Source organism: Falco rusticolus, chromosome 5 (assembly GCF_015220075.1).
Source record: "Falco rusticolus isolate bFalRus1 chromosome 5, bFalRus1.pri, whole genome shotgun sequence".
NCBI classification, from domain to species: Eukaryota; Metazoa; Chordata; class Aves; order Falconiformes; family Falconidae; genus Falco; species Falco rusticolus.
The window spans coordinates 7,743,649-7,755,900 of NC_051191.1; the positions used below are offsets into that span (position 1 = coordinate 7,743,649).

General features: G+C 36.0%; 1 protein-coding gene across 3 annotated transcripts in view; it reads left to right on the plus strand.

Annotated features, from left to right (window-relative positions):
* GRM8 (glutamate metabotropic receptor 8) overlaps positions 1–12,252 on the plus strand; it is a 356,040-nt gene that overhangs the window by 305,430 nt on the left and 38,358 nt on the right. For all 3 annotated transcript variants that reach the window (XM_037390285.1, XM_037390286.1, XM_037390287.1), the window contains one exon: positions 1,284–2,219. In XM_037390285.1, the coding sequence (XP_037246182.1) occupies positions 1,284–2,219 (936 nt within the window). The remainder of the gene's footprint in view (positions 1–1,283; positions 2,220–12,252) is intronic.

Here is a 12,252-nt window from a genome sequence, read left to right on the forward strand (position 1 = left end):
TCCAGCTCTCTGAGGGAGGCAAATGAGGCTGGCAATGTTACATTATGATTTTCTCCCAAATCTGTTGAAAAATTGCTGGAAAAATAAACTGTTAAGGCCAGAATTATGCCTCTTGATAAGCTGTCCTCATTATGTCCTCCTCCAGAAGAAACTGAAAACATTCCTGACACATGAAGTTTTGTTACTGCTTTTTCACTTATAAATAAAGCCTTCAAATGAATCAAAAGTGCTAAGTGCTTAATAGGCAAGAACAAGGTAAGTCCTTTTTCCTTGAGCGCTTACCACCTAACAAAGGAATGGAAGGTGGAGCATGGGAGCAACGTGATTCTGGTGCCTACAAGTAGCTCTTTGGTCCACACACTGCTGAGGTTCACTCAGTGTGACCTCTGACGAACATGGTGTTCCCAAGGGTGTGCTACGGAGAGCTAAAGTGATACTTTTAAGCAGCAGATGTTTAAATCTATGAGTTTCCTATTCAGATTTTATTTGGAGGGCATGCAGTAAGTATAGATAAGTGGATGAAAAAAGTATATTTTGTTCATGTGCTGCTGTGGAGAAGTCTGGGATTTCCAAAACAAGACTACACTGTGTGTATCTGTTCTGTGCTACAAAAAGATCCTTGAACCTTTTAAATCAGCATGACTAAAGCGGTAGCCACGACGTCTTTTTCCATTATTATTCAGAAAGAACTATATACTCATTTTTATCTTCTAGAAATGTAAACAAAACAATCTTGTGCATTTCAAGACTTAAAAGATGGAAAAGTATAAAATATCCACATTCATGGAAGAGGTGGCACCAGAGATCTTTTTTTTCTGGCACACTTTGTTCTGCCAGAGCTGATGCAAGGAGATTTTAATCTATTTCTTTGCTGTACCAGAAACTTCTCTGAAACTCACATAGCCTTATTTCATAATTAAATGTTTGAGAACTACTGGTATTTATATTTGCATGTGATTAACTTTTAAAGCACTATGTACAGGGCTTTTTGCTTTTAAACTAGCCTGGAGTCAATAAATATCTTTACAGACGTCAATTTGGTCAGCAGTAAAGAGGTAAATAGAAACTAATGACACTCATCAAGCCTGTGGTGTGAATGATTAATTGGACACAATCATTTAACACTTTTATAAAGTCAATACAAGGGAAAGAAACAGGTTTCTTATTACAGTAAACTGTATTTGTACTGTCAGCATGTAGTGATTTATGACAAACCTGTGGCCAGGATTAGGATATTATAAATGGGAGAAAACTGAAGGCTCATTAATTTTTTATACCCACAGGTAGAAGACATGCAGTGGGCTACTAAAGAACACACTCATCCAGCATCTGTCTGCAGCCTGCCCTGTAAAGCCGGGGAAAGAAAGAAAACTGTGAAGGGAGTGCCCTGCTGCTGGCACTGTGAACGCTGTGAGGGGTACCATTACCAGGTGGATGAATTCAACTGTGAACTGTGCCCTATTAATAAGAGACCAAACGCCAACCGTACAGATTGCCAGCTTATCCCTATAATCAAACTGGAGTGGCATTCTCCTTGGGCCATTGTGCCTGTCTTCATAGCTATTCTTGGTATAATTGCCACCACCTTTGTGATTGTGACATTTGTCCGGTACAACGACACACCAATTGTCAGAGCCTCTGGACGGGAGCTTAGTTATGTGCTCTTGACTGGGATTTTTCTCTGTTACTCCATTACTTTTTTAATGATTGCAACTCCTGATACAGTGGTCTGCTCGTTTCGAAGGATCTTTTTAGGACTCGGCATGTGTTTCAGCTATGCTGCCTTGCTTACCAAAACAAACAGGATTCACAGAATATTTGAACAAGGTAAAAAATCTGTCACAGCTCCCAAATTTATTAGTCCGGCTTCCCAGCTGGTGATCACTTTCAGCCTCATATCCATGCAGCTTATTGGAGTCTTCATCTGGTTTGCTATCGATCCACCACACACCATCGTAGACTATGGAGAGCAGAGGACACTTGAACCAGAAAATGCCAGGGGAGTACTCAAATGTGACATTTCAGATCTTTCTCTCATTTGTTCCCTTGGATATAGTATTCTCTTGATGGTCACATGCACTGTTTATGCTATTAAAACAAGAGGGGTTCCAGAGACCTTCAATGAAGCAAAACCCATTGGATTTACTATGTACACAACCTGCATAATTTGGTTAGCTTTTATTCCAATCTTTTTTGGTACGGCCCAATCAGCAGAGAAGGTAAGTGATGATAAGTTTGCAAATCAAATACTATCCTTTTTCTATTTTCATCTCTCCATACTTATAGCATTATATTTTCACTCTTACAAGTGAGTAATTCTGAATCATAATTGCAAACAAACTCTCAGAAATCACAGATAATAAAATAGATGATTCAAAAGGTAGGTTTCCTATGTTTTAACACAAGAAACTGAATGTGATTGTGGTGTGGCTGGCATAATAATGTTGGTATTTTCTCAATATATCCTTCAATATATCCTTAAAGGACTGATGCTTCTAATTTTTATTATTATCCTTCAGTGATGCTCTAGCCTGTTACATGAAACACTATAAATCTTTGTTATCATCCACAGATCTGATAGAAATGGTTGCAATCCAAAAGTCTAAGAAGATCAACTTACATTTGTCAAAAATAATGAAGAAGAATGCTTGGGCAGAATGAAAAGAATTTCTTTTCTCTCTGGTTGACAAATATAACTTAAAAAAAAAAAAAAGAAGAGAGAGAATAGGAGTGAATGAAGTGTATGTAAAATCATATAAAGCATAATTCACTAATTATTGTCTCTGAGCAAAAAGAACACATTTTCCTGATCTTTTAATGTTGCATTCTTGGATATCTGTTATTCCTTCTTTAACTGGCATGGATTTTTCCTGATATCAGTCATGGCGAGCAGTACAAAACATGTCAGACATTTAACTCTCCTTCTCTCAGTTCTAATGGAAAGGCAGAGGTAAATGTCAAAATGTGAGTTTTTATCCAGCTGACAGTGGTGATAATGACAAGTTGCATAAGAGCCAGCAATAATACCAGCATCAATCTTCAAAACTTCAGATATGCAGGATTTGGAAAATCTTAAAAAAAAAAAAAAATAGTAAGTTTTTTACACGAGCTCTTTCCCCTTTTCAAGCAGGTGTTTTTTATAACGTTTTAAAATATACATTTTAATTTAATTGGAAAAGTCAATGTGTCCACCTATAAATGCACAAAAGTTTGACGTGTCTCTGGTTTAGAGGGCACTCTTGCCTACTGGATTTAAAGAAGAGGTCTGTATGGCTTAATAAAATACCTGCTGATTCAAGCAGAGGAATTGTATGGGGGAGAGAGTGTGGCAGAAAAACATTTTCCTCACTGAAAATTGAAGTAAGCAGGCTTGCTGAATTGGATCAGGCTTGATTTCCATGGCTTTTGGGATTAAGTAAGGGAAAGTGAGTACCAAGTAATGGCATATCATAGATACAGTAAGTAAAGATTAAATATATGTATATATTTATATAATACAGGAAAACATTTTTAGGTGAATTGGATTTAAATTTTGAGTTTTTTGCACGTGTAGGCGTAATTCAGAAAAATACTCGGTTGTATAAATGTGCGGTACATTCTGTTTTAACAGCTTGGGCCAGTCAGTTTTATGGCAAGTACCTATAACAAAAGAAATGTGTTTCTGAGTATTGAAACAGAGAAAATATTGCTTGGCTGGCAACTATGCAGTGAGTTTTGATTTACATTGGTTCATCTTAGCTTGTATAAAGGATGATTTCGTTTTGACCTCTAAAGACAAGATTAATGAACACCTCTTTTGCATTTCTTTTATGAAACCCAAGACTGAACACACAAATTATAATAAATTGCACAGCTTCTAAAACTAAATTTAACTTGTTAGTTGCTTTTTTTTTCTAAATGATTTGTTGTTCTTCAGATAATAACTTTTAGGAGGAAAAAAACCAAATTAATATGCTAACACAGTAGCTCTATAATTCAAGTAATTTTTTTTCACAGTGCTTCTGCTTTATGCTGGAAATAAAAACATGTTTCCACAGAAAGCCCTATGAACATCATCATAATAGTTCGTGTTTTCATACAATTAAATTGCTTGTCTGAATAGGACAAATGTAATATCTTAGTGTGCACATATATACATTGTCTGAATAAACTCAAAGTTGCTTGTAGATTTCTCAGTGCACAACACCAAAAGAAACACTAAAAACGAATCAATATGTTATAGAATATCTTATTTGAAATTCAGTATTATAATCTTTTTTGAGGATGAAAGAAATAAAAGAGAAAATAAACAGATTTGTATTAGGTGCTTACTCTCTTTGCAGTTGATTTTAAAATCCTGGTGGTCCGTTCTGTTTTGGTTTGGGGTTTTTTGTTTGTTTTTCTTGGCTTGAGTTTGCTCAGAGAGAATGGAGCAATAAGCTGGGGAACTTAAAGTACTATCTAAAAACAATGGTTTCTTTCCGAGATGTTGACAATAACAAAATGTAGTATTCATTACAAGCCAGGTGTATTTCCAACTAGCACTTCATTGAACTACTAGCTTTAGACACATTTCTGGTTGAATAAAGAGTAATTAAATCTTTTTCAAAATGTTTTAAGGAACTAGTTTTCCTAAATATTAGCAGTGCTTACAACAATAGGAGAAGTCATTATACATTGTTTGAAAGAAAGGTTATGTTTACTGAATGAATTATTCCATGAACACAAATTAAGTAGAAAGTGTATTGAGAAGCTTTTATTTTTATTTCACTGTCAACCACTGGTAAACAAAAAAAATTAGGATCATTAATGCTAAAAACAGGAGTCTAGATCCAGAACTCATAGACTGTCATAGAAAGGTTAGCTTTACATTTAGCAGCCTTGGGATTAATTCCTAAAAGCATAGATTTGCTGAGAGAGTCTAGGTAGAACCTAGAGGAGTATATGCCTGTACAGTCAGCACAAGTCCATAAATTTGAGTGTTGGTTTCCATTAAACTTCAAATGTGTGATGAAGGACATGCAAATAAGGATAAGTACTTTTCTGCAGACAGACTGTGAATCTTGTTGGTGTGAAGCACAGGATGGGAACTCCTTTCTTTCCACTGTGTGTCACAGCACACTCAAAACTAGCCAGCTGCAACAAGGTCTTTTACCATCACATACCAAGTTAACTTCAGTAAGTAGTTAGCACACCTTGCCCCGGCACAGCCACCAAACCTCCACAAGGTCTCAAAGGTTCATCTACTGCTTGTGTTCCCTCATACTCTTCAGGCCAGTCCACCCTACTTCTGGCCTCTGCCACATCCAGTTCTCTCCTTGTTGGCTGTTCCCCTTAAGGCTATTTAACCACTTAACAGAACCAGCCACAGCTGCACCTTATCCACATCAACCAACCCACCGCCCCTGAAGCCAGCCCACAGCTGTATGTGATCAATGTTAATTAACCCACCTTCATTCCTCTACAACTATGCATATGAAGAAACTTGGGTCTCTAGCTGGATAATACAGCTGAGTTAAATGCCTGAATTTGCATGAAGTGAAACATCCGTAAGAGAAAACATGGTAAAAGTCAAGGTAACTTGACAAGACTCAGTAGGAATATGATTTATAGCCTTGACATTTGTAACATTTTTAACAGTCCTTTATAACAGATGCTGTTTCTAGTCATATGTTTTCTCTCTTTATGTGTAAGTTTAAAACTAATACAAAATTGAGAAGACTACTATATAATAGTCAAGAAATATAAAATAAGATATATATCTATTCCCAAGCAACAAAAGGTTAAAATACTTATCCAAAGTAACCTCGCATAACCCAAGCTTGGTGGCTTTTGTGGAACTTCAAGTTTATTGTTCGTACTTAATCTCAAGCAGCAGAATATAAACCCTTTGTGCTATTAAACATGCTATTTTTAGATTATTTAATCTAAAATTATAATTTTTAGTTTATCATATGCAGATGTTCTGCAGAAAACAATAAGAACATTGACTTTAAATCCTTTGTAATTTTTTTGTCTAATTCATCATTTCATCCATTCATGACCAAGCCTGCTTTGACAGCTGCTGCTTTACAAAAGGAGCCCACTACAAATAGTTAAATTATTCCAGTGCATCACTGAACTGAATAAAAAATGTATCCCTAAGACATAAACCACCAGTTTTCTAACACTTACGTAAATGTCAGTGAGGTGCTTTAGAGGCAAAGGAGAGAAATTCTGTGAGAGAGCATTCTGTGAATATAGCCTTCATCTATGTCATACATATGTACATGGCAAAACACTGGAAGTACTGGGATCATCTGGAACAGAGATGTCTGAAATGTCACAATGACTGGAATGCCACAGAAAAAAATTAGCTGAGTTTAGCTGTGTGATTAAAACAGATGTTTGATGAACCTCTGGGTAAAATTAAGTTACAACAGCAGACTGCACAAAAACCAGCTGAGGATAGATGGTTGTATAAAGTACATCCTTATTTGATAAACTGAACTTTTAAAATTTCCTTCCTTTTACCAGTTTTGACAGGCGGATGAATCATGTTCATTCACAGATAATAAATACATCATTTATATCAACTTCTCAATACATCGTTTTGAATGAGAAGATGAATAATTGTTTCTGTGAAAAAAAAAAAAAAAAAAAAAGGTGGCTTTTTCTGCTGAGGAAAGAGGACCATAGAAAATGCGGAATAATTTCTTCCTTCTCTTTCCACCAGAAGCAATTTCAAGGTGTTATCCAACAAGGCAGATAAATACTAATTTGTTTCTAATTTTTCTACAAATTTGATCTCTTTTTTATTAACCGTAAGAGAGGAAAAACAAGTTGTAATACATCTTATAAATTAGTCCCATTAATTATTATAATAATTTTCTTACTATTCCAGCTGTTTTCATCCTGGATTTACTGATCGTGTGGATCTCACGCTTATATCCAGCTGTTTGTTAGTAACATTAAAAGAAGCTAGAAAGAATTCTAAGAGAATCCCAGTATTAATTTGACTTGTAAACTACTGCTGTAGTTGTCAAGAGGGTGATATTCAGTTCTCAGTGGGAAGGAGAGGTAGTTCCATCCGTCTAGTAAGATACATTCTACACCTTAAAAACCACGGCTATTAATGGCAATCCAGGTAAAGAACCCTTACTTCACCCACATTTCTACAACATTTATACAAATCACCTTTTTTTTTTTTTTTTTTTTTTTTTTGTGTTTATATTATGAATTCTTGGCTACATGTATTCCTGAGACTGTAAGAATACAAAGCATCTTAATGATGCTCAGACTGTTAATCAAGCAGAATGCATTGAGCCATTTCTTCACCTCAAAGACCTAATCCTGATCATATTCAGAGAGCTAGCTCTGCAGGTAGTCCATGCAGTACACATCACAGGAAAAAGTCCAGAACAACAATCATGTTAGAATTTCTTCAATTTTATGTATATGTTTGGCTTGTTTAAATTAGAACCTTTAGTGTCAACACTGTGCATAGAGTGAGGATTAATCTGCGGGATATTGGAACAGTTTCTAATTGTCATTATTATGGCATCCAAAGTTAGAAGATTGCTAAAATGATACTTTCCACATTCAGCAGCTTATCATTGTTCAAAACTCAATTTCTGTTCTTCTGCTGGTTTTTTTTCAGAATCTTAAGAGTATAGGAGGACCTGCAAGATTATAACAAAAACTATTGGTACTTGAGTTTTTGCATGTTTTGGTACACATGAAAATTAGAGAAAATTCACCAGATTCTGACAGAAAAATCACTCCCTTTTGCTGAAAATTTTGTGTTAAGAAAGCAGGTTTCCATAATGTTTTCTCATTTCATGTTTTTCCAAATATAAATATTTCATGAGCTAAATTATTTCTAAGTTTGATAATTTCCTAGGATTTTTGACCTAATACTTAGCAGAAATTAGGACTTTTTTGTTCTGCTGTAGAAGCAGAGTGGGAAAAAAAGCATGAACAAGAGTATGACTGAATTGCTATTTATTGCCCAGTTTTGCTCTGCTCCCTTTCCCTCTGAGGGAAGTTCCTTGTTTCTTGCTTATCCTTGAGACAGCATTTTTCCTTCCAGCTGGTGAAGATAACCAGTACAGTGCAGGGCAGGTCATGGACATTGCTGGGTTCACCCTTTGGCTGAACAAATAATGGTTGCAGCAACCCCACAAATCTATTCTTTCCTCCCCAGCTTTCTATGAGCCGGTGCAAGAGGACAAGGGAGTGATTGTACTTCTCCAGCATGTCTGTGTAAACTGCAAAAGGTACCCCTAGTAAGAAACCAGTGAAATGCAGAGATCCTCTTTTCTTTCCAAAGTTACTTTATGGGAAACCATTCCAAAAGTTGTTTCTTAGGAAAAGCTTCCCTGTTCCCCCTGGAAACCTGAGTGAAAATTATGAAAAAATGTTGATTAGCTAATAAGACAGAAAGGATTTATTGGACCATTTAAAATATTGTGGGCATTTATAAAGCATTTTTCAGTTTCAACCTTTTCTATCTTTTTTTAATTAAAACGAGTTTTGGAACCAGAGCAGTTTTGATATTGAAAGAGGATAATTTCACAACTTTTAAATTGTTCCCACTTTCTTAAACTGAAAAATAACTGAACTGACTTTTAACTGTAACACCAGACTTGGATTTTAAAAAAAACATTTATCAAAACACTTCTGACCAGCGTTCAGGCCAAGTACTTTCTTAGAAATTAATCTATACTATAGTGTAATTATCTAAACTACATTAGATTAACTAAGAAATCAGAAGAGATTACTGTAGTCAACCAAGTCAGTCTCTTGTGCAAAAAGACATCTCCAGCTCTGTTCACTTAGATGCTGTTCAGGTTCATTTTGATCGTAGCATTCTCTGTTGGGTAGTCATCTGGACCCTTGTTTAGCTGCTTTGCTCAGGAACTGAATGATTAGAGAGAGAGAGAAAAAAAAAAAAAAAAAAAAAAAAAGACAAGAATCCAAAGTTCTTTCAACTTGTTTTGAGGTGAAATGCATCTGCAAAGGTTTGCTGAAGCTTCCTTGGACTGAAGAGATATGGTCTTTCTGCTTGTGTCTGCTCGTAATGTGTATGTGTGACCTGGCCACTTAAAGCATGTGAAAGCTAGGGAGAAGATTTATTTCAGACTGTCCGACCCACTCAGTGAAATCTTGTGGAGAGCTGAATGCAGCTACTATTTAAAATTCTAGCCCCTGTTTAGATTTTTTATTATTCAGCATAGTGTGTACCCAAGTTTCAGCAAGTGTTCTTGCTGAATGAAAGACTTTGTGCAAAGCTAATGCATACATAATTTTGAAGACTCAACTTTATTATTTTAAGATATGCCTGGTCTTTAGGTTGTAATTTCATTTCTTTCTTTACTTTTGTATTAATTAAGCTACTAGCATTTTAAGTATGTACACTGAGCACTGATCTTAATTATAAATTTATTAGGAGGTATCAGGGAGAGAGAAAATGCCAGCTTCTCTAAGAAAGAGGTGGACTATTTAATAAAATATAAAGCCATTATTTTCTGTTCAGTGAGATGCTGCTACACATGTGCACCTGAAGGGTGTACCCTATCCTTTTCTGCATGGTTGCATGTTTGTTCCAGTATGAGCATTGAGCTGGCATACCTAGTTGTGTACATTAAAGAGATGCGCACCTGTCACGTAATGGAAAGCACCAGTGTTTTGCTTGTCTGACATGTTTGCTTCTGGCCGAACGATGAATAATAATTTTGTTCCCAAAGACAGGAAAGAGCTGCCAGAAAAATTAAAGTTGTCTGTGATCTGCTTCCTACCCCATCCTGGGAAATGTCAGAGTTAGGCATAGGTATATGAAGAAAGAATGTATGCCAGAGACCTTTTTGGCTACTTGCTGCCTTTTGTGATAACTAACTAATTCTAACTGAGAGACAGAAACAATTCTGTGAAGCACAGACAGCTAAATAACTCTGCCATCTTCATCTACGTTAGAAAAGAGTAATTAGTAATCGCAGAGGGCAGTTTTGAAAGACCACAAATGTTTCACAGAGATAACCTGGAAAAATATGCCTTATATACTGTATTTCTAGAAATCAGATCCACCTCACAAAAATGTTGAAGTTATTTTTTCAGTGCCAAATATCTGATTGTCTTCAACAAGTGCAGTTAAAGAGAAATACTTCCAGTTGTATAAGATGATCTTTGCACAGTAAGAAAGAGATTGCTTCTTGGTGTTGAGATGCTATAAACTTTCACAATTGTGTTTCATCAAGTGTAACTGTGAGATGGGGTCCTCTATGTCATTATTATGCACAGGACAGTGTCCAAGGCACTGATGGTTTTGCATAAAGAGAAAAAGTAGATTATGCATCTTAGAGTTTAATCATTCTCTCAACTGCTTCATGCTCTGATAATCAAGCACTGACAACTGGTGCCCAGCCACAGGGTATCTGAAGAGGACCACAGACAGTTTAACAGTTCATTAAAAGCAAGCATATTTCTTTTGTCCAATTGCAAGTGTCTCTGCATCCAACAAGAATGGATTTGGGGATTCAAGGGATGCACATAAAATGTTGCGTCATGGAACCTTATAAAATAAGATGGATTGAGACAAATGAAGGTCCTACATCTTTTTTTATATTCAATTCTGTCCGTTATTCTGCATTCAGAATGAAGGGCTATGTAGCAATTTTTGAATCAGGTGTCTAATAAAAAACTCACTGTCACAGAAGTTTACAAGTTTGCAAATTCATTCAGGTTTCCATTGCAGACTGAAATCTGTTCTCAGACTGAGGCCAGACCAGGCTGATGTGTTACTGACCAACAAAACTTTCAGCGAGCAGCTCCAGCGCTGCCCTGTGGCCTGACAGGACCCTGTTCCTTGCAGCCATCAAAACAATGAAGTGACTTGCACTTTATAAACTCTTTGGTTCCTGAGGCATTGGAAGGACTGGTTTAATTTGGATAAACCAAAACTAGTGATAACACAAATTGTGTAGAAAATTGTGTAGCAAATGTATCACTTACTGAAAAATGAATTGAATATGTTTGTAAATACACAAATAAAAATAGCAATATATTTTTCATTTGAGAACGCTACGATAAACACACATAGTGGGGAAAAAATATATCTATGAGTAATAGAAAGTAATTGCAACTATCTTTTATACTTTTATACTTTTATACATATATGACCACCTTCTACAATACAAAGTCTTTAATTGGTCATGTACATCTATTTTTATGAAAGCCTATTTTTCTTTCAGTTTACAGTGAAGCTTCTTAACCGGGGATAAAATGACAATAGTGATCCATATAAGCTAAGCCAAGATAGTCAGAATTTAACATAGCAGAATGTTATCTTTTTTCCTAGTAATCCAGCTAAAAATAGATTATGAAATATTAACTTTATACATGAATTTTCAGTGTGTACATCCAGTTTGATTTTTTCTTTTCCTAACAGACTTGAGAGTGATTTCATAATCAGGCAGTTTACCAGAAACATGACCCTCGTAGAATGGTCAAATGATTGTTTTCATGGTGATTATCAAGGTCATGTTTACTTGATATTGTGGAATGTGTGGATGGGATTAAAGTGATGTTATCAGGCGCATTGACAGAACCGATGACACAGCACTTACATAAATCTGTTTTGTACAGAAAACATCCTCCTCTCTACCACAGTAGAATAAAAGTAGCTGAACAATAAAGGGAAGAAAGGCACAGGGCTTGATTGTCCTTTTATTAACTCCACTGAACTCAGATGGACTAATAGCAGGTATTCACAGGTATCACGAATGCCATTCAAACAGGTACCGCACAACATTTCCCAATCACAAAACAGCAAGGTCAAAAGGAGATTAGAAGAGAAGCAGGAAACTACCTACAAGACAGTGTTAAATAGCAAATACAGGAAAAGATTTTAAGCTCTGAAGCTGAGGAACACATGACATTTTGCAAGTGTCTTTTCTAGTAAGCTAGCACTTGTAATTGTGTGAGGTATAGCAGAAGAGCTCACAGCAGGCAAAGCATCTATCTCCTAATCTAGTCATCAAAAAGACATGGACAAACCAATGTGGCATGATGGAGAAATTGGTCCCAAAGCCCAAAACTACTTTTCAAACAGTCTTTGTAAGGCAATTGCTTGCACCATATGTTTTCCTTAAGAGCTGATCTACTGAAATGGTGCTTTAGAAGGAGAAGTCCTACTTGTACAATGCAAATTATGGTACTGTTTGAAGCAGCTTCTTCCAGAACATATCACTGTCTATCCCTCTGAGCCATCACACTGCATAAAATTTTATTGACCTA